Source organism: Mesoplodon densirostris, chromosome 4 (assembly GCF_025265405.1).
Source record: "Mesoplodon densirostris isolate mMesDen1 chromosome 4, mMesDen1 primary haplotype, whole genome shotgun sequence".
NCBI classification, from domain to species: Eukaryota; Metazoa; Chordata; class Mammalia; order Artiodactyla; family Ziphiidae; genus Mesoplodon; species Mesoplodon densirostris.
The window spans coordinates 140,249,537-140,277,261 of NC_082664.1; the positions used below are offsets into that span (position 1 = coordinate 140,249,537).

General features: G+C 36.1%; 1 protein-coding gene across 8 annotated transcripts in view; it reads left to right on the top strand.

Moving 5' to 3' along the window:
• The window catches only part of ATOSA (atos homolog A), an 88,410-nt gene that overhangs the window by 42,181 nt on the left and 18,504 nt on the right, over positions 1–27,725 (top strand). For 5 of the 8 annotated variants that reach the window (XM_060097319.1, XM_060097320.1, XM_060097321.1 and 2 more), the window contains exons 3-7: positions 20,882–21,066; positions 22,038–22,240; positions 22,519–22,644; positions 23,420–25,268; positions 27,412–27,531. In XM_060097319.1, the coding sequence (XP_059953302.1) occupies positions 20,882–21,066; positions 22,038–22,240; positions 22,519–22,644; positions 23,420–25,268; positions 27,412–27,531 (2,483 nt within the window). Of the gene's footprint in view, positions 1–4,700; positions 4,746–20,881; positions 21,067–22,037; positions 22,241–22,518; positions 22,645–23,419; positions 25,269–27,411; positions 27,532–27,725 lie in introns of those variants that run through there. The other 3 variants (XM_060097327.1, XM_060097325.1, XM_060097326.1) reach the window with 3 other exon arrangements.

Consider the following 27,725-nt stretch of genomic DNA (forward strand, 5'->3'; position numbering starts at 1 on the left):
AGAGGGATAAATCAGGAGCCTGGGATGAACACACGCACACTACTATATATAAGATAGATAACCAACAAGGACCTACTGTATAGCACAGGGAACTCTATCCAATATTCTGTGATAACCTACATGAGAAAAGAATCTAAAAAACAATGAATATATGTATCTGTATAACTGAATCACTTTGCTGTACACCTGAAACTAACACAACATTGTAAATCAACTATACTCCAGTAAAATTAAAATATTAGAAAAGTTTTTAAAATTGAAAAACTAAGTGCAAATAAAACTGTAGAACCAGTAAACTTTAAATCATTATGATGTGTTACAAAGTTACTGGTCAAAATGTGACTATCATGATTGGTATTATGGGCCAAGTCCTTCTGAGATGAACGTGCCTACCATACTATGGCTTGATATTTGCTTGTCCCATTTGACTCATTGTCAACTTTTGTTGGTACCGAAGGCCACCATTTTGCACACAATACAAAAACGTCATCTGTGTTAAGTCCACCTCTCTCACTAGCCTAGAGCTGTTAAAGTCATGTTATTTAAACACCAGCAAAACTGTAAATGTAAATCGTAATAGTACATATGAATATAGCCCTGAAATTATAAGGCAATCCTTGATTATCATTGTTCACGATGTTCCATTGAAAATAAATCACGTGTTAAATTTGGAGAAAGCTGTTAGATCCCCAGAATGTCCACAGACCCCAGTCTGAGAACCACTTCTACCTCAGTTACATATTATAAATGGATATTTGCAAATTCACAGCTATAACTGAAAATGTAACTCCAGTGTACATATGTTAAAGCGGGTCTCTTGCTTTTCGAATGTCACCACTATTTTTTCCATGTACCACCTTGCCTAATATCCTCATTTTCTCCCCTTGCTTAGCCTCAAGCTTCCAATTAGAGCAGTGGTTCTCAATCCTTTTTGCATTAGAATTACAAAGGGAGCTTTTATAAGAATATAATATCCAGTCTTGGATGTGTCCCTGGGTTTTGTTTCTGTTTTTTTGTTTTGTCTTATACTTTGTTTTTAAAACTCTCCAGTTTGTTCAATGTGCAGCTGGGAGTCCAAACCACAAGATTCTAGAACTATTGAAAATTTCTATCCAGATACTTTGGCTTATTAAGGAACAGTAAGACTATGTATTATATAAAACTGCTTACTGTATGCCATGTTGTCCAACACAACATACTGTTACCTCCTGAAATCATTGATGCTATGAAATAGGTATTACCTCCATTTTTCAGGAAAGTAAAGTTTAGAGAGACTAAATAAGCTCCTTTGGGCTACATCATTATTAGCAGCAGAACCAGGATTCAGATTGTCTGTTAATCATGATCTTAACCACGAAACTATAAATATCCAGTCTTATTTCACCCTTTTATTACAATATAGATTAACCAGTCACTGTTAAACACACACTTTGATGCAGGTGTTTTTACTTTGAATAATGTACATAGTTTGACTAAAAATATATAAGCATAAAGTATGAATGCAGTTCATATGAACACCTGTAGCTGTTGCTCCCTCTCTTTTTTTCCCATTCAGTTAAGAAGTTTGTTGGCGAAATGATTTCATTCTCCAAGGTTGTATTTCTTCTCAAAAGAGGCTGAAAAGCATTCAGTTAGTTAGCTCACTTTGTTTTCAGGTCTATTAAGAAATACTGCATTTAAATCAGATTCTGATTAAACTTATAATTTTAGGGTTACCATATTTGGTTGATTTTAGCATGCACATTTTCTATATTTTAAATCTTTGAAATCAGAAAGAAATTTGTTTCTTACACTTTGATGCACACTATAGTTAAATTGGCAGATTTTTCTTTCTTAATGAAAGATAAAATAGTATGTATCTTAAAATTAATGACATCTTAGATTTGATGAATTAACAATAGTGGTTATATATGAATGACCATTCCATATATACTCAGGCTATTTTTGGAGGTAAAACATTGTGATGTATTCTCAGTATCGTTGTGAAGATTAGATAAGATAAAATAATCATCACAGTATCTGGCACATAGTAAGAGCTTAGGAAGTGTCAGCTGTTATTATAGCATTGTAAATACTAGTGTTATAGTTGCATGATGGATCCACAACCACAGACCAGAGAAAGGTGTCCAAGCAGTCTTCAGTTTGTAAGTGAAACTTATTTAAGTTATTTCCTGTAGGTGGGTTCTTTTATAAACAAATCTGACTGGCATTAAATTGATATTTCCAAGACTGCTGTATTTATAGAATGCTTAAAGCCATCATTATACAATATACTGCACTGTACTGCTCATTAAGGACTCTTACTCTGGCATATTCTCAAAATACAGAATTTAACATAGGTATTCAATAGTCTAGTCCAGCGGAATTTTGTCCAAGAAGCTCAGCACCAGAGGTTATATGAGAAACAATATTATTGTCAGTAGACTTTGAGAATATCAGTTATAATAAGAACTGTGCTTCCCTCAGTCACTTAATTTTTTACCTGTAATACAAGTTGAATAGCAAATAATGTTGCAGAAGTAGTGTTTCTCCCTTCTTTCAGTAACTTACACATTTTTTTCAGACCCTGAAGACTTTTAAGTATATTCATACTTATCAGGCATTAAAATACTTTAATATAAAACATAAACTATGTTAATTTAAGTTTGTACAGAACATCTTTTTTTTTTTTTTTTGATCCTGGGACAGTGATAACTCATCTGAGCTTTGATAATTTTCTTTTGTGCTTCTTTTGTTGCTTTCTACTATAATTTTTGTTTTTGTCTTCATAATTCATGCTTCCTGAGGGAAACTTCTTGAGTACAATTTTGGGATAAGTGAATAGATTATTTTCAGTATTGATTTTTATTTTTTAAATCTGCAGAAGGTAAAAAAAAAAACCACCAAGAATATTTTTATGGCATTTTATAGAAGGGAAATATTTTTTAATTAATAAACTTTTTTTAGAGAAAAGTTTTATTTTATTTTTTTAAATATTTATTTATTTATTTAGGCTGCACTGGGTCTTAGTTGCGGTATGCGGGGTCTTTTTTAGTTGCAGCATGTGGATTTCTTAGTGGCGGCATGTGGACTTCTTAGTTGGGGCGTGCAGACTTCTTAGTTGGGGCATGCATGTGGGATCTAGTTCCCAGACCAGGGATCGAACCCCGGCCCCCTGAATTGGGAGCTCAGAGTCTTACCCACTGGACCACCAGGGAAGTCCCTAGAGAGAAGTTTTAGGTTCACAGCAAGACTGAGCACAAAGTACAGAGTGCCATATACACCCTGTTCCCCACACATGCACAACTTCCCCCACTATCAATACCCCATGACACAGTGGTACATTTGTTACAATCGATGAATCTATATTGACACATCATCACCAAAAGTCTATAGTTTACATTAGGGTTCACTCTCGGTGAAATACATATATATATTTTTTATAGCATTTTACAGGAGGTATTTTTCAACATATGATGATTAAAAAATTTTTTTTTATTGAAGTCTAGTTTACAATGTCATATAAGTTTCAGGTGTACAGCACAGTGATTCAGTTATACATATATATATATATGTATATTCTTTTTCAGATTCTTTTCTCTTATAGGTTATTACATAATATTGGGTATAGTTCCCTGTGCTGTACAGTAGGTCCTTGTTGGTTATCTATTTTATACACACTAGTGTGTAACATATGGCCATTTTTTTAAGTATGTATTTTATTTATTTTTTATTTATTAATTTTTTTGGCCATGCCATGCAGCATGCAGGATCTTAGTTCCCTGACCAGGGTTCTAACCCATGCTCCTTGCAGTGGAAACGCAGAGTCTTAACTACTGGACCACCAGGGAAGTCCCCATATGGCCATTGGTAGTATAGGTAGGAGCCATAGAGTGAGGAAGAAAAGTGGCTAGAGCTGTTTAGAAGGTGCCGTTTATAGGACTCCATTACCAAGTTTTTGGCTTGGGCAGTTAATCATCGATAATGTTAGACTATATAGGGAACTCAAGAGAAAGAGTAGATTTGGGTTTGGAGATGTAAAGGTAGTAGTGGGGAGTAGGATATGATGTTGGACTTAGTGAATTCTACATGTATTTATCATTACTTTTGTTTTTCTTTTCCCCTTATTACTCACTCTTTTCTCAGTTTTCTCCCCTTACCCCCACCTTGACTTCATTAAGTAGCCATGCCCTCGAACAGAAGGGTTTTTTTTCCTTTGAGTAAGATTAATTTAATGAATCAGTGTTTGGCGTACCTCACTTCTGCTCATCACAACAATTATGTAAGATGGTTGGATAGTTATAATTGCTAGGAATTCATAGTACTAATTACCATTTCTCCTTTCCAACTGCAAGTATATACACACATGATTGATGGTATCAATAGAATGAGAAATAGAGTATCACTTTATTAAACGAGGCATGCACCCTATGGTTCTCCAAGTGCAAGGATTCTGGAAACCCATTTATGCCTGGTATTTTTACTCCCTCTTTTATTAATTGAGAACATGTAGGCTCTAGGCACTGGCTCCAGCATGCCTTATCTAGAAATCTGGAGCAAGGTGCAGGACTACACCCTCTGAGTTTCAGCAAAGAACAGGAAATATAGAGGCAGATTCCTGGCTTTTATCCTTGATGTATTAGTCAGATTGGGCTGCCATAACAAAATACCATAGACTGAGTGGCTTAATCAACAGAATTTCATTTTCACACAGTTAACGAGGCTGGGAAGTATTAAGATCAAGGTGCCAGCTGATTTGGTTTCTGGTAAGTGTTCTCTTCCTGGATTGTAGATGGATGCCTTCTTGATGTGTGGTCATATGGTCTTCCCTTTTTTTAAAATTAATTAATTAATTTTGGGTCTTTGTTGTTGCATGCAGGTTTTCTCTAGTTGCAGAGAGTGGGGGCTACTCTTCGTTGTGGTGCACGGGCTTCTCATTGCGGTGGCTTCTCTTGTTGAAGAGCATAGGCTTTAGGAACACAGGCTTCAGTAGTTGTGGCTCTTGGGCTCTAGAGCGCAGGCTCAGTAGTTGTGCAGTGCAGGCTTAGTTGCTCCACGGCATATGGGATCTTCCCGGACCAGGGCTTGAACCTGTGTCCCCTGCATTGGCAGGCAGATTCTTAACCACTGCGCCACCAGGGAAGCCCTTATGGTCTTTCCTTGGTGCATGTGCTTGGAAAGGGGGGAGGGGGGAGGGGAAGGAAGAGAGGTAGAGAGATTTCTCTTTTCCATTTCCTGTAAGGCCACCAATCCTATTGGTTTACGGCCCCACCCTGATGACCTATCATTTAACGTTAATTGCCTTCTAAAAGCTGTGTCTCTTAATACAGTCACATTGGAGGTTAGGGCTTCAACATACGAGTTTGGGGGTGGGGGGAGGTGTGGCGGGACACAATTCAGTCCATAAACTTGGAAACCTCATTTCAGAGTAAAGAGGTGGTCCAATGATTATTGAAATCACACCAGTTATTTACGTCCAAAATATTTAGAGATTTTCCAGCTATCTTTCTCTTACTGAGTACTAATTTAGTTCCATTATGGTTGGAGAATACACTTTGGATGATTTAAAACTATTTAAATTTATTGAGACTTGTTTTGTGGCCCAGAATATGGTCTGTCTTGGTAAATGTTGTATGTGTACCGAGTTAAGATGCGTATTCTTCTTTTGTTGAGTGGAGTGTTATGTAAATGCCAATTAGGTCAAGTTGATGGTACTGTTCAAGATTTTTATGTTCTTACTGATTTTCTGTTTCTTGTTCTATTGATTATTGAAAAAGCGGGTGTTGAAATCTCAAATATATTTGCGGATGTGTCTGTTTCTTACAGTTCTATCATTTTTACTTTATACTTGTTGAAGCTATTTTCTTAGGTATGTAAACGTTTAGGGCTATTATGCTTTCTTGATGGATTGACCTCATTATCATTATGAAATGGCCACCATTATCACTTGCAAGTTCATTTGCTCTGGAATCTGTTTCATCTGATTACTGTAGCCACTCCAGCTTTCTTTTGGCTAGTGTTAGCACTCACTTTTAGCTTATTTGTGTCTTTATATTCAAAATGGATTTCTTATAGGTAGTATGCAGTTGTGTCTTGCTTTTTTAACCAATCTGATAATCCTTGCTTTTTTTTTTTTTTTTGCGGTACGCGGGCCTCTCACTGCTGTGGCCTCTCCCGCTGTGGAGCACAGGCTCCGGACACACAAGCTCAGCAGCCATGGCTCATGGGCCCAGCTGCTCCACGGCATGTGGGATCCTCCCGGACCAGGGCACGAACCCGCGTCCCCTGCATCGGCAGGCAGACTCTCAACCACTGCGCCACCAGGGAAGCCCAATCCTTGCTTTTTAATTAGACCATTCACATTTTAGGTTATTGTTGATATGGATGGGATTAAATCTGTCATCTTACTATTTGCTTTCTATTTGTCCCATCTGGTCTTTGTTCCTTTATCCTTCTTTTTCTGACTTCTTTTGGATTGATAGTTTTGGTGTTTTTTTAAAATAATTTCATTTTATCTCCTTTGTTAACTTATTAATTATAATTAGTTTTATGGGGGTATGTTTGGTTTGTTTTTTCAGTAGTTACTTTAAAGTATGCAATAATTAACTTGTCACATTTTACCTTCAAATAATTTGAAGTATTTACCTTCAAATACTTCAACATTTCCTTTAAATAGCCAGTTCTATTTAAAAGTGATTTAAAAACAAAGAATAAATTACTTTTTTTTTACCTACATATTTATGATTTCCAGTTCTCTTTGTGTAGATCCAGATTTCCAAATGGTTTAATTTTCTTTCTGACAGAAGGATTTCCTTTACCGTTTTTGGTAGTGAGGGTCTGTTGGTGATAAACTTGTTTCAGCTTTTCTGGGTCTAAGGTTTTTGTTTGTTTGTTTGTTTTTCAGGAATTCCAGGTTGAGTTTTTTTCTTTCACTCCTTCTCTATTTCTGCTGGGCTCACCTTCTTTGTGCTACTCTCCCTTGTCTGGTGCTCTGCCCTGTGACTCTAGCCACCTAACTTCCCTTTCCCTTAGTTCTTTTGTGCTTGATTCAGGGAGACTGCTGGATTCCATCTGCCTTCTCCTTCCCTGTCCTTCAGCCTGGAAACTTTCTCCAGGCATTGGGCAGTTTAGAGCTCACCTGTTTATTTTTCTCTCAGAGATCACTGTCTTACACTGTCTGTTGTCCAGTGTCTGGAAACAGTTGTTTGTATTTTGTTGTGGTTTAGGTGTGTGGGTAAATCAAGTCCCTGTTACTCCATTTTGACTGGAAATAGCACAGTGACTACCAAAATCAAACCAGTCATGTCAGCCATCCTACTGGCCTTGTGGAAGAATTCATAAAATGGGTGAATATAGAAATCATGTGTTTCTCCCCAGTATGTTCCTTGGTGGAAGATAAGAGTTGGGGTAAAGTCCTGCTCTCCCTGTGTACAGAGACCTAACCCAGGTAAAGGGAAGAAGTTCCTTTCTCCCCTGACACTTAATCATTACCATTGTATAAATGAAGAAATTAAGTGACATGCCTGAACTTGCCCAGAACTGTCCTCACTGGATCCTACTGTCTTTGTGAAAACAGTAAAATCAAATTCTGCAGTGAATGTTTTACGTATTGCAGTTACGAAATAGTTATTAAAGGTTAATTTTATTTTCAGATCTGTACATGAATTTTAATTTTCACTGTGACCATCAGTTATGTTGTATATAACCTCATTTCATTTCTGGAGATGGGAAGGTTTTATGCTTCATGGCATTCCTTGAATCAAATACATTATGAAGGAAATACAGCCTGAAATCAATAATTTGTTAATTTATATTCTGGCCCTTTGTATGAAAACTTTACTAAGAATGTCTTCTGACCATAAAGAGCAGTGAATTTATAGTGGGTTTTTAAATATTTGTCAATAAATAAATAAATATTTGTCAACCACATGAGGTTTGCTGTTTAAGGTTAAATAATAACTGAAATTTAATTTGATAATTCCTACCATAGCAGGGTATGCCAAAGATCAAAGGCAGAGTCTTTTTTTCTCAGAAATTTCTCAAAGAATTATTTTTTTTTTTTTTTTTTTTTTTGCTGTACGCGGGCCTCTCACTGCTGTGGCCTCTCCCGTTGCGGAGCACAGGCTCCGGACACACAGGCTCCGCGGCCATGGCTCGCGGGCCCAGCCGCTCCGCGGCATGTGGGATCTTCCGGGATCGGGGCACGAACCCGTGTCCCCTGCATCGGCAGGCGGACTCTCAACCACTGCGCCACCAGGGAAGCCCTCAAAGAATTATTTTAATTTGCCTAGATTCACTCAGTATTTGAATTTACATCTACTTGATCATAAAGCCAGTTTTTTCCTCAAAGTTAGGCCACAGTTTAGAACCATCACAGTTCTATAGAAGAACATAAAATTTTAATATTTCAGGTTTAAAATTCACAGTTATAATTTTGGCATATTATGTCCTTTATAAAAATTAATCTTTAAGATCATTTATCTAAAACCAACAGAAAAATTATTATAAGCAATATGGTTATCAAACAATAAATCATCTCTTAGTTACCAGAGAAATAATTAAGAGAGCAACTTGCCTAGGTTACAGTTAATATTTTATGCTCACTAAATTGAAGCTCTGTACCTTTTGAACACTATTGTGAACTAAAATCCAGATTGAATTGGCCTTTTCTACTTTAAAATGTTTTTAATCAATGGGTATACAACTACCTAACAAATTTGGGGCTCCTTTTAGAGGTGCTAGTAGAACATGTGTGAGAAGACAGGGAGGCCTACTTTGCAATGTTTGAAAGATGGGAGTTTAGGAAAAGAGCCTAAGGAACAATTAGGACAGAAAGTGATGGCTCCCCTGAAAAGTTTTTCCCTCCCTCATCTGTTCAGCTTCCTCTAACTCTACTCTTATTCTGTATACTTTGTTTTTCCTTTTATATTCCCCCCCGCCCCGCCCCATCTTATTTTCCTGTTTGTTCTTTCTTCTTTGTCTGTTTTGTTTCTCCCTGTCCCTTTCCTCCTTTTTTTCTCTTTATTTTGATCACAATTCTTAGTTACTTATCCTTCTTTTCTGATTGTTTTCTTTAAAAATTTCCTTATCTCCACACAAATTACTGTAGTTGAATTGGTAAGGAGCCAGGAGGGGAATATGGATGGCACTTACATATTAGAGGCTTTGTGTAGTTGGGAATTTGGATTGTAGAGGAAAAGGAGATGTCTCTTACGGCAGCCAATTACAGTCCTCTGGGAAGAGAGTCGCCTTGCAGAATTGTGTGAAGTACAAGCTTTACCTTCCCTGGCTTCTGGTGAACTCTATTTACTCTTCTGTGCCTAGAAAATATCTATCTGCTAACAATTGGGTGAAAAATTCAGTAGTAAGTATTGCATAAATTAGATTGAATTTTTTTTAAATGAACGCACCAATTGTTTTACTACTATAAAGAGTTGTTTCTTTTGTGTTATGCCTATGTAGCACTTTTAGTTAAAAATTATTTTGATGGAAGATATGTAAATACTAATCATAAATGCCATATTTCTTTGTTATGCAAGCTTTTAACCTATAATATAATCATCTGAGCAGTTTAAATGACATAAAATATATGCCTTTTTAAAAGTTTTACTATAGTCTACGATAGTGTTTTAAAAAACTACATAGCATTGTATTTTTGTTACTGTAATTTATTTAATAGTTGTGGTAAACAAATTCAAATTGGTAGGTGATAGCTGTTTTTTATTATGCAATATTTTCAAAGGTGGGAAAAGGGTTAGTACTTATTACTTGATTGTAAGTAATTTAGGGAACATAGGAACTCAGTATAGCCTGAGTTCTGAGTACACAGGCCTGTCATAGCTCATATCAAAGGAGCACCTTCTATGCTTCCAGAATTCTCTTATGTTCTTTTTTAGTTTTAGAACTAGAACTGTTTGTCTTTTAACATTATTTAGATCCTTGTTTCAAGAAGTTCAAAGTACTTTAGAAAATACTGTTAATCTTAAAATATCTAAGAATGATGGAATGAATATTTTGTATTGATTTTGTTCACAATATTTAAATTTTTGTGTATATATATGAAAATTTCAAAACACCAGTTCTGAGCCTGATAGAATGTCTACAAACATGAGCAGTTTTAGAAAAATTTAAGAAACATTTTGGAGCATTGAAAATAATTGAAAGTCCTAATTCTCACCTGTCAAATCACTAAGCCTGCCTTCCTTTAGTCCATTTTCATTGGTTATACTAGTTGTACTAATTGTTAACAATAGAGAATTAGTGATTAGAGAATTAGCTAAGGCTTTTCCTTTGCTTTCTGTGAGATTTAGTGTGAAGATATCTGTAAGATCTGACCCTCAAAAATTACCTGCTTTCAACATTTTAGAGAATACACTATCAGATGGCAGAACTGGCTGTCAAATTGGAATGTAGGAAACAAATTCTCTTGAGATACTGATGATTGAGGCCCAGGGACATACATGAATATAATCATTTTAGTGGTGTGTGTGTGTGTGTGTGTGTGTGTTTTAACAACTCTTTATTAAAATGTCAGTGTGAATAAGTTAAATTCTGTTTTTAAAAAAACGTAGTAAAATAAAAGCTAAAAGAACTTCTTGTGCATTTCCTGATGTCCTGGCACCTTCAATCTGCCATTTGTTATAGGGCTAATAATCTGAGGTCACTTGTCCTATAATACCTGAATTCTCCAGAGTTGGTCATACTTTAACATAGATCTCAAGTTGATCTGCAACTGAGATCTTATTAATTAGTTAAATAACTAAACTTTAACCACTCTTTCATTTTGCGTATGTGTTCATTGAGCATCTTCTATATGCCAGGCACTGTCCTAGGCACTGGTAATAGAATGATGGATGTGTTAGACCTGGCTCCTGCATGCCTAGAGTTTGTAATCTAATTAGAGACAATCGGCCATAGAATAGAGTAATAATTGCATTAGGAACACATGAAGCTTATGAGAGGATTTCCCTCTGTGTCTGCTTCCCACCTGAGTTGAAATTTAACTGAAATCAGGGACTAGAAGCAAGTTGGCAGATTTTCAATTTCTCCATTGGAAAATACACAGTTTGTAACAGTGTACTCCTTAGTTAAGGTTTTTAACCCCTGTTTCCCTTCCCCCTTTGGTTTTCCAACTCATTCACAACTCTTCTTTTGCAGCTTTCAAAGTGTCAGGTTTAGCTTGGGTAGCCATGGCATATAGGAATCCCTATCAGATATAATAGATATTGAGGAAACAGTCCTGAGATAGGTAAGCACTTCAAGTCTCAGTGGTGAAAAATAGGGTTCCGAGTGGTTGCATGAGCAGAGAAACAAAGAAAATTCTGTCAAGATTGCAGAATAGTAACCATGTAAACTGGAAAGTCAAGTTAGAATTCAAAGGAAAACAGAGATTGGGAATTAAACATCAAGATGTTTTACAGTAAGGACCAGAATCAACATTCACAGGCTGGATAACCAATACAGAATGAGCTGTAAGAATGACCTTGATACTAAGCCAACAAATACCTGAGGCTGAGTCTCCATCCATTATTCTTTCCTGAGCCAGAATTGGAATTGGACTAACTGGGGAGTAGAGTTTAGGTAGGCACACTGGTTGAGACTTGGAAATAAGTCCTCAGATTTTTAACATTGTATATACATAGGAGATCTTGATTTAAGCCCTCACTTTACCATTATATTGCTCTGTGTGTCTGAGCTGTCACTTTACTCTCTGAAGTCCAATTTCTTCATCTATAGATGAATGAAAATACATACTCTTGAAGGTTCCTTTGAGTTCTTTTACTCCTGAATTCTATACAAAAGCCAAGACTCCCCCCACCTCGCCCCACTTTTTAACTTATCCCCTGTAGTTTTGCCCACAGAAGCTGCTTATTTTTCTTTGATGACAGAGGTACCAAGCTTGGTTTTAATTAACTCTAAGTGGTTTTGAATGCACAAAACAGAACATTGAAACATTTTATTTATAAGCAGATGTAATTGTACACTTTTGCCAAGCATTATAAGGATAATGTTTCTAAGTGGGATATCCTCTTGCTCTTTCTGGAACTGCATGATCCAGACCTTTTCCATGATATCTAAATTGAGAAACCTTTAAACTAGGGAGACATAAGGAGAGAAAGGAATAGCTGTCCAAATTCTTTTAATACCAGGAATCCTTGAAGATATGTCTATCTGAGGAGCTTTCTAGAATCTATGCCGAGTTGGCAGGGTAACCTCTACCCTAAAAATGAGTCTTTCTTGTGTGAAATGAAAAATAAGAATGAACTTTCATAATTGAGAATTATTAAGAGCTATTGGTAGTGGAAAGTGGGCTCCTACAGATGGTTCTCTACTTACTGATACTGTTTGTGACCTTGGGCTAATGATTTACAGATTTAGTTTTCTCATCTGTAAAATGAGAGAAAAACCTATGCCATTGCATTTATTTTTGTTTTATTTTATTTATTTATCTATGGCTGTGTTGGGTCTTCCTTGCAGTGTGCAGGCTTCTCATTGTGGTGGCTTCTCTTGTTGTGGAGCATGGCCTCTAGGTGTGTGGGCTTCAGTAGTTGTGGCATGCAGGCTCAGTAGTTGTGGCTTGTGGGCTCAGTTGATCCTCAGCAAGTGGGGTCTTCCTGGACCAGGGCTCGAACCCGTGTCCCCTGCATTGGCAGGAGGATTCTTAACCACTGCACCACCAGGGAAGTCCCTATTTTTATTTTAAATTTAAGAAACGTTAGATGGAAAATAAAAGAAAAAAGAAACAGTATGGTGCTCACTATGTGCCAGGCAATATTCTAAATATTTTACAAATAACAACCTACTAACTCCCCTCTGAAGGTCAATACTATTATTATTGCCATTTAATAGATTTTTTAAAAACTAAGGCAAAGAGAGGTTGTATCGCTATAACTTGTACAAAGCCAAACAACTAGCAAGTAGCAAAACTGTTTGCCTGACCTCAGAGTTCATGTTCTTAACTATTACTTTATGCTACATCATGGGAATTAAGATGAGGAAGCATTTGATAAAACACTCCACAACTCAAGATGATAATGATCATCTTTGTTTAACTGAATGTTTGTATTATGTGACAATTAAAATTTATAGCCAATTTTCAAAGAGCTAGATTATTATAAAAACATACACATGACTTTGTTTTTCAGATAGAACCTCAGAATATTCAGTTTTAATCATAATTTTGAATTTTGGTGGTTACTGTATAATGTAGATGTACAGCAGAAATACTTGGTTGAACTTAAACCACACACAAGTCTAGAAAGCTGCTTTTAAAAGTCAGTCCATGATAAGTTTGTTTACAGATCACTTGCCTTTTTCATAATAGAGTGCTGAGGATTTTTTTAAAATTCAGTTTAAGCTTTGTTGTTGGCTAACAAAAACAAAGAATATTTTTGTGTTTGAAGGTACTCTTCTGACAGTGGAAATATTTGTGTCACTAGTATTAATAAAATAATAGTGCAGATATAAAGTTGCTTTCATTTATAGCCACAGCCACTATTTTTTGCACTTGTCGTTAGAGTCAACTTTGTCTTTTATTCTCTGCTTAAAGACTTCTCATGGTGTATAAATCAGGTTGCACTAGGAATGAAGAAACTTGGATTCCAGTGTGCAGCAGTATGCATACAACTTTGAGCAAGAAAGTTAATGTCTTTTTACCTTACTCTCTTCATCTGGAAGTAAGATAGATTAGGCCACATGATTTCTAAGGTCCTTTACAATTCTCACTTAAAATAGAAACACTCAACACATATCTATGAGATTGGAACATATAAATGAGAAACCAAAAATATTTCAATGTATGTAGAACTTAACCCGTTAGGAGATAAACATCTATGAAATATTAAGAATATTTTTATAAAGAAATGGATGGGTTAGTGTAACTGTGTATGTGCCTGCAGTTGGGAGAGGGTTGGCTAAAGTTAGCAGTACAGAAAGAAAAAGCAGTGGTACAGGGTGGGAAATGAGTAGAGTGTGGTATAGACAGCAGTTTGGGTAGAACACAGAGAGCAGTAAAAGATGAGATTAAGAACCAGAGGTGGGTGGAGTCTTAAGCAGGGTCACCTCAGTGTATAACTTCAAGAGGCAGTGTTCACATCAGAATCTGGCAATGCCCACCCAGCCAGAGTAGCTGGCTCTGTACAGTGGTGCTGGCCCTAATGTCAGGCTTAAGAGTTTACACTGGGTTTAATAGGCAGTTAGGGAGCCAGTAAAACAAACAAACAGAAAAACTTTGAGGAATGTGATGTAATGGCTTTCGGGAAGATTAATCTGCATCAGGGTGCAAGATGAATAAGAAAAGGCCTAGAGTCCTAGACCATAGCTAGGAGACTGGTGTAGTAATTTATGTGTAAACTAATAGGAATCTAACTTGGTAACTGTTTTGAGGTTAAAAAGGAAGGTTTAATTTCAAGAGAAATTTGAAGAACAAGTTAGTGACTGGTTCAGTGACTGGATTTTAGTACCATAAAGAGGGAGAATCTCCTGCCCCTGTACCATACTCAGAAGGGAACTTCTCTTATTCTCTTTTGGGATTTGGAGACAATTTTGTATGAGTGATGATTTTGCATGTGTAATACTTATATTGTGATACATGAATTGCCATTGTGTTAAGAGAGGACTAGGAAAGTAGGCTTTTGTATTTATCATCTGTACCCTTCAGAATAATTGACAATGTATGTCACATCTAATCTTCCATCATCACCACCTACTGAGATCGCTATTGTCAAAGTCACCAATGACTTCCTTATTGTCAAATACAGTGGTCATTTCTTTGTTTATATTTTATTAAACCTCACTAGTGTTTGAGACCATTGGCCATGCCCTCCATGAAACATTTTTTTTTCTCGCAGCTTCCATGATACCATACTTGACATATACCAGCTCCTTTTGCTGGTTCATCATCTTCTAACAGATCTCTGCTTCTTAGAGTGCCTCTGGCCTTTGTCATGAATGCCCTCTACATGCTTCTAGGTAACTCTTCACTCTAAATACTATCCAAGGGCCTCCCTGGTGGCGCAGTGGTTGAGAGTCCGCCTGCCGATGCAGGGGATACGGGTTCGTGCCCCGGTCTGGGAGGATCCCATATGCCGCGGAGCGGCTGGGCCCGTGGGCCATGGCTGCTGGGCCTGCGCGTCCGGAGCCTGTGCTCCGCAACGGGAGAGGCCACAACAGTGAGAGGCCCGCATACCGCAAAAAGAAAAAATAAATAAATAAATAAATAAATACTATCCAAGTGCCAATGATTCCCAAAACTATATCCCCAACCCTGGAAAACAACAGCCTCCTAACTAGTATACCTACTTTGATTCTTTTTCCCCTATTCTGTTATAAACATAGCATTCAGAGCGATCATTTAAAAATGTAAATCAGATCGTGTCACTTCTCTAGTTAAAACCCTCCAGTGACTTCCCATTGCATTTAGGATAAAATCTGAACTCCTTTCCCTAGCTTCAAAATCCTGTGTGATGTAGTCCCTGCCCACCATTCTAAACTATAGTTCTTACCACTTTCCCTCTCTGCCACTGCCATTCCAGCCTTACTCACCTTCTTTTAGTTCCTGGGACATTACTCCTTTATTGTCACCTTAGACCCTCTGCTCAGAATGCTCTTTCCTCCAATTTTTAAATTGCTTGTTCCTTGTTCAGACCTTGGCTTAAATGTTATCTGCTCAGAAAAGCCATCCCTCAACAGTTAATATAAAGCATTTACATAACTATTCTCAATTTTTGCAATTATAGCATGGCACTTAGCACCGTCTTCATACCTACATACAGGTAATATCAACTGAGAGTTCAATTCTCTGAGCATAACCTCTTCTACTAATTCTTAATGCCCTTTCTCAGATTAATCCATATGTTTCTCATATTATCAGTATGAGATGCTAGTTCTTACCTAATTATTTTTAAAAGATTATTTATAAAGAGAAAAAAAGAAAGAAAGCAAAGCAGAAAAGTGTTTCAAACTGCTAAGTTCTAATTTTTCAACACCAGAACCAGTGTGCTGTTACCTGTGTGTGTCTTCACAAATTCCTCTACTGAGTGACCAAACTGTGATCTCCTTAGCAGGGGTTTTAGAAAACAATAACTCTAATTAAAATATATGACACTACGTAATTCTTTTATTTACATATTATTTTTCAGTTAATAGGCTTTATCATTTATCTAATGCCAGTCAGAGAATAGTAATTTATTTAAAATTTAGTTTATGTGTTTGTATGTTTGCTTTATAGGACTGATAATATTTTGTTGCGTGTATATCTTTCTATGCATGTGAAATTCCACAAACACACGATCATAACATTCTTTTGAGAGTTGTGTTTCACTTATGATGTAGCTAATCTTTCCTTGTAAAAAGTAAATCTATATCATTATTTTAGATAAAACTGTACCACAGTATATTTAACCAGTCCCTTTTTGTTGGACATTTAGATTGATTACAGTTTTTTTTGACTGGTATAAACATTTTAATAAATATCCTTCAACATTCATCTCTGTGTACTTGTTCTATTATTTCATTGGAATAAATTCATAGAATAATTTTTATTCGTATTACTAGATTGTCCATCATAAGTTTGAAAGGACGTTGTTTTTAGAGAAACTTTCTTTCTGGCAATCCCCCAGGTGTTCTCATGCTTCTCTTGCCATTTTATTCCATATATGAGGGGGGTGAAATCTACTACCTTGGCAGGCTTTAGAAGTAAATTGAACAGTATATACAGCAGCCCAATGGTAGGAAGGACCTTCTGTTTCCTTGAGACAGAGCTTTGAAGTATCCTAGGTTTTTTTTTAAATCAAGGATCCAGAGACACCACCAATTAAGTGTTTATGATGAGTTCTGATTCAGAGGGGCTCCTGGTTAGGGCCTCCCAAGAAGGAAGTGGTGGTTCTGGCCTCTCCCCTAGGTTTTTTATGAAGTACTTCTGAAGAACAGAGATTCATAGACTCTCAAGGTTGAAAGAACCACTGCAAGTCTAATTCAGTTTCCACTTGGCAGTGAAATCCCTTCAACCACACCCCTGGCAATTGTTTATCAGTCTGTTTGTGAACACCCTTGGTGATGAAGAATTTACTTCCCAAGTTAGTCTGTTTCACCTATGGGTCATTCTGATTGTTTAAGGTTTTCCCAGTGGCCAAATTATTAACCTCTTTTGTTGGAGAGAACAGATGAAGAACTTTAAGATGGCTGAACTCTGGAGCCAGAAGAGTGTGCCACAAAAAAGGAGCTAGTCTGGTCATGGCTTCTAGTCAGACTGTGGTATAAGCACTATCCTCATTGAGGTTTTGGGGGCAGAGGGACTATGTTTTGATTGATTAATTCCCACTCTGTAATGACTTGTCATTGATAGCCTGTGAGAATTTATAACATCCTTTCTGTTCTTTTCAAAGTTACGTTTTACATCAAATAATTTATCTCTTTTAAAATGTATAGCTAGTAGGTAAGCCTTAGCAGCCCATATTTGTCTAGATTTGCAACACTTTTTGTTTTTGTAAAGAGTAAATTGTTTTCAGAGACCCCAAAATTATACCTTATTTCTTGAGTAAGCTATGTCCTCAAAGTATCATCGGATCTAATGAATTTTCTTTAGTATGACATAAAATGTCCCAGTTCCTTAGTCATATTCTTTACTACAGTAAACTCTGTGCTATGGCAGAGGTTTTAGAGATTGAAATTATCAAAATTTTAATAATGCAACTTTTCTAATGACTACTGTGATTTAGTATTCTCATTTATTAAAATTCCGACACTCATAAATTTTTCCTGACAAGTTCCTAAAGGTTGTCATCACATAACAGTTTGGTAAAATTAATTTTTATTGGAGTATAGTTGCTTTACAATGTATAACAGTTTAATTTTTATCACTTTAAACTTGGTAATTTCTAGTATATGAGTAAGCCATTTCCTGATAGGGTTATTGTTTTTTGGTTTTTTTTACAGTAGCTCCTTGTTAATTATCTATTTTAAATATAACAGTGTGTACATGTCAATTCCAAACTCCCAATCTATTCCCCTCCCCACCCTTCCCCCAGGTAACCATAAATTCATTCTCTAAGTCTGTAAGTATGTTTCTGTTTTGTAAGTAAGTTCATTTGTATCATTTTTTCCTTAGATTCCGCATATAAATGATATCATATAATATTTGTCTTTCTCTCTCTGACTTAACTTCACTTAGTATGATATCTCCAGGTCCATCCATGTTGCTGCAGGTGGCATTATTTCATTCTTTTTAATGGCTCAGTAATATTCCATTGTATTATATAGGTACCACGTCTTCTTTATCCATTCATCTGTCAACGGATATCCTGCTAGGGTTTTAGAGATAAATTATAATTTAAAAAAATGGTACCAAATATATATGAGACATTACTTAGGCTGTGAACCGTCCTTGGTACTCACATGGAGTAACTGACATCTTGACATCATTCAGCATTCCATAGCGTAAGAGCCACTGCTCTGCCACAATTCTTAGCTCTGCAGGATTACCCCACAGTCTGAGAGAGGGAAAAGGATGAGCCCAGAGAAGTCTCCCGGGAGCTAAAATCATCCCATGTAGCCAGCCCGTGGCAAGCCTAAGCTAGCCTTGAAAACCCACAGAACCATCAGAGAAAGGTCTGAATGGATTTCTTTTTATGTCTTTTGCTTCCCTCTGAAGGACACCATGATTTAACTCAGTGAGTCCCAGGAGACCACAGGAGACCCTTGGCTTATGACCTAATTGGTTCCTGGAGGAAAGTTGAAAGTTGAGACCTCTTTTTTTTCCCCAGTTTGGCGCATTATTATAAATTATGGTCCTTTTCCTGGAAACAAATCCTGTACCACAATATTCCAAAATATATTGTTAAAATATATGTTGAATATATATTACTTATATTTATATTTTTACAAATGTCTATTAAAGTATATAAAGGCAAAATTTGTAGCCACAGTGAAAGAAAGCATGCATGGGGTAGTTATGGACTCAGATTCTAGAACCAGACTTGTGTAGGTTCAAATTTCAACTTTGCAACTTCCTAGCTGGGTTATCTTGGGCAAGTTATTTAACCTCTCTATGCTTTGGTTATCTATAAAAGTGGTGGTAATAGTCCCTTCTAGAGCTGCTTTGAGGAGTAAATGAGTTAATGTATAGAAAGTAGTGAGAACTGGCAATGCCTAACAACATTCCTAAGTGCTGGCTGTTATTTTATATATCGCAAATGGTCATTTTAGGGACTGAATGGTCTTAAAATACCAGCTCAATCAAGTTGGCTCTCAAGACTCCTTCTTTTCCTGATAAGCCTTCCTGAGCCTAGAAATAGGCACTCGTCATCATACTCTTCAAGGCTATTCACAATCAGGCTCCAGTCCTGCCTTTTCTACACTTTTTTTGAACAAATACTCCACTCAAGTTGCACTTTCTCTCTCATGGTTCAGCTTAACACCTCTTTAGCAAAATTTTACCACTGTTATCTGAACTTCTTTGGAATTTATTATATGCTTCAGTGTTCTATTGTTTTAAAAAATCATCTCTGAATCAAATCCTTTGAAACTAGTAGCTATGTGCAATACAATTTTGTGTCCCCTTGTCACCTACTACAGTGTGCTAGGCACTTAAAATATGTGTTGCTTAGCTGGCAGAGATAAGAGAAAGCAACCTTTTCAAGTTTGCACTATAAATTGAATTTCGTGTGTGCATGTACACATGCATGCATGTCCAACCTGCATAGCAGGTTAACAGTTTTAAAGACTAACCGTGGTTTTAAAATTGGAGGACTTGTGAAAAATTTTTAATTTAATATATCTAAGTGAAATATCTGCAGGTTAGATTGTTTGGAACTGCCTAGTAACCAAAAAATATCACACTTCATATATTGCAATACAGGCCTGCATCTCCTGTTGGATAATTATAAAATTTCTTCCTCTGAAACTACTACCACTTCATAGCAAGGAAAGAGAAGGACCCTGTGGCTGTGAGTGTCCACATCACAGAATTAGGGCTGTAAGAACAAGGAACTAGTTAAGGAAGGGAAAGGGAGAGAAAGGGAGAAACATACATTTGTATCTGCCTCTTTTTCTAATATTTAATAACAGTAATAAAACATCTTAGCTGAAAATATTTATATGACCTAATAAGACATTTTGACCTTTTGGCTATTGGCGAAGTTTTGTGTGTGAAAACTGTTGTATTTGATGTCCAAAAATATCATTATCTAAAAGATTATAAATCTATTCCTAAATCTTAAACATTTTAATTGAAGTTTACATAAAAACAATTTTATGCTGTAATTTTAACCAGCTTTGTCTTAAATGAAATTTTGAATTATCCATCATCATCTGACTTCTGTACCTTGTGAGTTAAGAGTTTATTATTATTTTTAAATAAGTTTGTTTATTTATTTATTTTGGCTGCGTTGGGTCTTCGTTTCTGCGTACGGGCTTTCTCTAGTTGCGGTGGGGGGGGGCTACTCTTCATTGCGGTGCACGGGCTTCTCATTGCAGTGGCTTCTCTTGTTGCAGAGCACGGGCTCTAGGAGGGTGGGTTTCAGTAGTTGTGGCTCACGGGCTCTAGAGCGCAGGCTCAGTAGTTGTGGCGCACGGGCTTCGTTGCTCCGTGGCATGTGGGATCTTCCCGCACCAAGGCTCGAACCCGTGTCCCCTGCACTGTCAGGCAGATTCTTAACCACTGCGCCACCAGGGAAGTACCAAGAGTTTATTGTATTTTAATTGCCTCATTTTTATTCTCTTTTCACCCTTTGTTTGTGAATATACTTGAATTGGGGCTATGGCATTAGTTATTTTAGACATAAAAAAATGAGTTCTTGTAAAGCAATTATACTCCAATACAGATGTTAAAAAAAAAAATGAGTTCTTGTCAAGAATACCTTAAAGCAAGGACCCATCTTTCTTTCTTTCTTTCTTTTGATACCAGATAGTCTGGATGAATATTTTGAATATGATGCAGAGGAGTTCTTGGTCTCTCTGGCCTTGTTAATAACAGAAGGACGAACACCTGAATGTTCTGTTAAAGGTCGGACGGAAAGTTTCCATTGCCCTCCAGCACAGTCCTGTTACCCAGTAACTAGCAAACATGAATGTAGTGATAAGCTGGCCCAGGTGAGAATTGTGTTTTGAATGCTTTTTATCTTTTATATAAACCTGTTTAAGTTCTGTCATTGACTTTGTTAAATCACAATTATAATGTTCACATTTAAGTATAAAATTGGTCACAACATAAAGAAAAAGTACTAATCCTGAACCGCAGGTAATAATTTTGGCTGTAAACAAGGCTCTGAAAGGCCACAGTAGGTAGCTTTTCCATCAGCAGGCAGGTGGGCAGCCAGTTTCATACCTGCCTCCACACACACCAGATTTGAGATTATCTTTGTTACTATGAATTAGCTTTTCTTTCGTTTTAGTCTCAGCCCCGGTTCATCAACTTTGTGTTCTTGTTTATTTAATAGATTGATGTTCATAATTATTTTCCCCACATTAATCACTTTCCCTCTTATATCCCTCCCCTTTTTAATGGGAGGATACTTTTGCAATCATTAATGTTTTTGTAGAATACTGTTAAAAATATTTATTTTGGTATGTAGCGTATAATTTGCTGTAAGGATTTTTCTCCCAGTTAGTCTCTTAACTGTAGTCCAAAATTTTAAACTTCAAAAAATGTTGTCTACTTTGAGTGTTTAATGAAAATGAGTTTTTAACATTTTGCTCTTAGAATGAATCTTTCCTCTAATTAATGACGATGTAATTAACAAATGAGGCGAGGCTGGGCCATCTTGAGGCCTGTCAGACATTGGGCATGGCAGTTCTTTTTCCACAAAATAGAGCAAAGATATCCTCCCCCAAGAAAATTTGCATCATAATTGTTGTTTGCTACTAATCCCCACACTCTAGAGCTCCTAGTGCTGATGCATTGTTTAATGAGGAAACCTAAATAGGCAGACAAGCCTGAGCAGAGCCCTGCAATAGGCAACTCATTTTCATACAGATGTCTGCTTTACAATTATACTTTTCAAATTTAAATATAAAATTGGGTGGGCTTTTGAGCCATTTTGCTTATCTCCATCTTCTCCAAGTGTCGCCAAGCCCGACGAACTAGGTCTGAGGTCGCATTATTGTGGAAGAATAACCTTCCAATCATGGTGGAAGTGATGCTACTACCAGATTGCTGCTACAGTGACGATGGGCCCACCACAGAAGGGATTGATCTAAATGATCCTGCAATTAAGCAAGATGCATTATTATTAGAAAGATGGATATTGGAGCCAGTTCCTCGACAGTAAGTTGAACTGAGTTTGAAGTTGTCCTTTGTAAATTAGGTTTTCCATTACTTTCTATAAATTATTTTAATAATATATCATATATTTGAGTCCCTCTATTTATGTAGTAAAATTTACATATTTAGTACTTATGTGACTTCAAGTGACACTGGTAAATGCACTCCTATACTCTTGAAAGCACGTGTCCTGAGTGATATGTTTATTTCAGCTTTTATCTTTCTAAAATTTAGTCACTTTGTACTTGCTGACATTTAGATGATGTTTTTATTTCCCTTAGGAGTGGCGATCGATTTATTGAAGAGAAGACTCTCCTATTGGCTGTCCGCTCATTTGTGTTTTTTTCTCAATTAAGTGCTTGGCTGAGTGTTTCTCATGGTGCTATTCCACGAAATATTCTTTACAGGTATGTCTAGGGCAGAAAAAGGACAATGTGTATTCAGCTACAGTGGTTAGCTACTGAATGATATTTTACCTTTTAAGCAGTTTATTTCCTTCATTTCTAAATATAAGTGGACAAAATTTACTAAAATTAAAAATTAAAAAACTTACTTGTTTTTCAAAACAGGTTAGAGAAATTTAGATATGACTCAATATGAATTTTGCTTCTTGGGTTAAATCTGGTGTAGAATAGTTTTCAGAGAACTTTTTAGCTTACTTTACAGAACTAACAATGAGAATGTACCACCATTATAAATAAAGTGGAAAAACTTTCTGGGTTGCTGAATTTGCATAATGGTAGACTTAATTTTTAGACCCTGAAAACTATAAACACACAGGCTGCTGAACAACTATCTTAACTGTCTCTTTAGGCAGGTGGCCATGAGATAGAGAGTATCTCTTAATCACCATGCGCAACAGAATTAGCTGAATCCATTTATTTAGTAGTAAATGGAAAGTCCTTTTTTTCTGTTTTGACAACTAATTTTAAATTATAGTATTTTTGAGCTTTAATGCTTTAATAGAATAGTGTTCTTAAAAAGAAGATGGTCTCTATTCCAGGTATAATCTATTTATGTTAGTTTTGTTAGAATGACATGCATGGTAAAGTAGGTTAAAATAAAATCTCAATAATAATTAATGCAAACAAAGGTAAGTATATGTTTAAAATTTTTTAAATAACATATAATAATGATATGTTTTATAATCCATTGATTCCATTTTTTTCTGTGTGATTCTAGAATCAGTGCTGCTGATGTAGACCTACAGTGGAATTTTTCACAGACTCCAATTGAACATGTGTTTCCTGTTCCCAATGTGTCTCACAATGTGGCCTTGAAAGTCAGTGTTCAGTCCTTGCCCAGACAATCTAATTATCCAGTTTTGACCTGTAGTATTCACACTAATATTGGCCTTTATGAGAAAAGAGTTCAAGACCATGAACTTAAAACCCATCAGCACCGAAATTCTACTGAAGCAGAGCAATGTAGTACAAACAGTTCACAGCGTCTGTGTAGCAAACAAACTTGGACCATGGCACCCGAAAGCATAATATTACATGCAAAAAATGGCACAACTCCAGAATATACTGCAGCTGTCAAAAATGTCAAACTATATCCGGGCACTAGCGGTAAATCTGACTATGGAACATCTCAAGGCAATATTCTGGGCTTCAGTGGTATAGGAGATAAAAAGTCACATGAAACATCAGTGAGAACTTTAAAATCATTTTCAGTGATTGATTCTAGTGAATCTAGCCGCCAGAGTTCCTGGCAGTCAGTTGGTGAGACTAATCCTTTAATAGGCTCTTTAATTCAGGAGCGACAAGAAGTTATTGCAAGAATAGCTCAGCATTTGATTCATTGTGATCCAAGCACTTCACATGTTTCTGGACATCCACTTAATACACAAGAATCTAGTTCACTTAATTCAAAACTTTTCTGGGTTCCACAAGAAAATGAAAATGTGAGAAAATGTAAAGAAACGTTCTCCATTTCTTTTGGTAATCCAGAGCTCACCTCCTCAGAAGACACCAATGAAGGGAAAATTCGAGTAAAACCAGAAACTCCTCGAAGTGACACTTGCATTTCTAATGGTCTTCATTCTGATCAGTCTGTTGGTGAGATTAATCCTTTGATAAGCTCTTTACTCCAGGAGCGGCAAGATGTCATTGCAAGGATTGCTCAGCACTTGGAACACATTGATCCAACAGCACCTCACGTGCCCCGGCAATCATTCAACATGCAGGACTCCAGTTCAGTTCCTTCTAAAGTGTTTAGGAGTTCCTATGAAAACAGAAATTTGTTGAAGAAAAACAAGGATGACACCTCTGTTTCCATTTCTGATACAAAATTTTCCTTGTTAGATAACATCAGTGAAGGGAAACACTTAACACCTAATAAATATTTTAGTTCTTTTAAATGCAATAATAATGTCAAGCCTTCTTTGAAACCTCAAAGAAGAAGAAATCTGCATCAGAACAATCCTAGTGAAATCCAAAGTACATTTCAAGAGACACAGAACAAAGCCACTGGTTTAATGAATCCTTCAAATATGTCTCATTGCAAAGAAGATAACTTAGATTTCACAATCAGATTGGAAAACACACTTTCTGAGTGTCAATTTAAGGAACAAGAAATTGACAATGAAATCAATAAACAGTATTCAAAATGTAACAGTATTGACAAACAGATTTGCACAAATAAGTATAAGGACAAAATAATAATAAATGAAAATTATAATCCAGAATCTTTTAACAATCACCAGTTTGATCATTCAATAAAAAATGACTCGAAAATAAATGTTACTGTGTTGGAAATGTCTGGATATTTGAACAAACATGCAAATGAGTGCTCAGATAAAGACTCAAAAAAGCCTAAGTCATGCGAACAAAATACTCAACTTAATAGTATAGAAAATTATCTCAATAAAGATAGTGAAGGTTTCAAATACAAAAAGCCAAACCAATTAAACAATGAACAGGATAAGAAAGAAGATCCAGTTGATGAAAAATCTCAAAACTGTTCTCAGAGGAAGAATATAAAAGACTGTTTGTTTACGTGTGAACGACTGAAAAATAAAGAGGTATTGGTAGGTAATATCTAACATTTCAAATATAATCCTCAAACATTTGTTATGGTTTGAACTTTGTTTACAGGAGATCTAGTTAGGCCCAAGATGCCCATTATCTATAGAACTCACTGTCTGATATAATAAACATCCTTGTAAATAACCCACCCACTTCAGAGCAAAGGCTAGGTAAATTCTTCCTGTTGCCTTTTTTTGTTTATTTTAATACTGTGAACAGTTGATGGAGAGTAAATAAGAGTCAGAAATGAAACTTGTATCATTAGCTTAAGGTACTGTTTGATAGCAGCTCTGGCCTAGTACAAGCAGTGTGCCCATTGTGTTATGCCACTACTCAGCTAAGGATTTTAGGAATATCTATAGTGAAATCACTGGGCTGTTGGTCAGAATACCCAAGTTTCAGTCCTGACGATTTGGTCCTTGAGTGGGGCTGCATAAATCACGTAACTTGTAAAACCCTCAGTCTCCTCGATTTTAAAATAAGAACAATGAATATCTTTTGCTTATAGTTGTGGTGATAATCAAATGATAGATCTTTAAACATTTTGTAAGCTTTTAATGCACTACCTAAATCAAAGATATTTAAGTTAGTTCCATTTTATTTGTCCACCAAATCACTTTTTAACTTTAGAAAATTATTATTAGGCTTAAATTTCCTTTATTTCTCCAAAAAGTATCACAAATTTATATCTCAGTTATATGGAAAACTACTTAACTGCCTCGATCCAAGTCTGAATGACCTTGATTCATCTTCTTTATCATACAAATTAGTTTTGCCGGACATTAGAGTCTTAAAAGTATGCCATGTTTCCAATTAATATTTTTCAACAGATGATCTCTTTCTAACACATGGGTTTAATCAAATGACAGTTTCCAATTTCCTAAAACTATAATTGTCACAAAAACCTACCCTGGCCTTAAGAATACTAGCTTTTCATGATCCTTTCTGGTACCTAATAGGGAGACTTACTTTGACCATGGTATTTTTCAAGCCACTAAGATTTGTTTTTTCATACACTCATTTTAAATATAATTATATAGCATATACTGGGTGCCCAGGCACTCTTATGAATGTTTTATACATGCTGGCTTACTAAATCCTTTCACTACGCTATGAGGTTAGGTGCTATTACAAACTCCAGTTTACAAATGATGAGGACTCCAGGCCCAGAGAGGTTAAGTAACTTGCCCAAGGTCATAAAGCTAGTCAATGGTAGAGCCAGGACCCCAATTATTCTTCTCTGATTTTTATTCATGTGTTTTTATGCATTTTTTATTTCTGGGTATAAACTTGCCATTTTAAATTCTTAAGAATTAGTCTATTTCTTATATCACTTCAAAAACATGATACTGTGACTGTGTTAAGTATATTTTAAAATTCACATTTAAATTTTTATATCATGCTGTACCAAATTATATTTTCTGAGAATGGCTCTTGCTACTGACATAGTTTTATATTTTAGAATATTTTACTAATTTTTTCTAACTGTGAGGGTTTTTTTCACAGATTAAAAGAATTGAATATTAGCTTACTAGATGATAGACTGAGTTGGGTTTTTTTTAATAAACTTATTTGTTTTTATTTTTGGCTGTATTGGGTCTTCATTGCTGTGCGCGAGCTTTCCCTAGCTGTGGTGAGCGGGGGCTACTCTTGGTTGTGGTGCGAGGGCTTCTTATTGCGGTGGCTTCTCTTGTTGTGGAGCACAGGCTCTAGGCACACAGGCTTCAGTAGTTGTGGCTCATGGGCTCTATAGCGCAGGCTCAGTAGTTGTGGTGCATGGGCTTAGTTGCTCTGCAGCATGTGGGATCTTCCCGGGCCAGGGATTGAACCCCCTGTCCTCTTTATTGGCAGGCAGATTCTTAACCACTGCACCACCAGGGAAGCCCAGACTGAGTTTTTATAAATATGTTGATAAGGCAATTGTGTTTGGACATACTTTTTTTAGAATATTTGAATTTATTCAGCATCTTAGAAAAAACTCTTAAACACTGTTTTTTGATTAAAGTGTATATATATGTGTGTATAGATAGTTATATAGGTTGTTAGCTTTACCACCAAGGATGTAATACCTCAGTACATGTTAAGAATAAATCTAAAAACAAAAAAATTTTAAATATTGCCATTAAAATCTAAATCTTTTCCTAGCAGAGAACTATACCACTTAAACACTCAAGTGTCTGGCAGAAACATAATTTTCATTCCTTGGATGGAACCTCAACCAGAGCCTTTCATCCTCGAACTGGATTGCCTCTTCTTTCCAGTCCTGTAAGTGTTTTTCTCTTATTTTATGTTTAGAATTGCAAAACACGTAAAATGTTTGCAAATCACTTTATCCAAATTTTAATTGAAAAAATTTAAATACCTTCAAAATGAATTTCTAGTGGGAAAACATTTTATTTTTTGATACATTTAATAGCTAAATGTTAATATGGAAAAAGGCAGAGAAAATGAATAAAAAT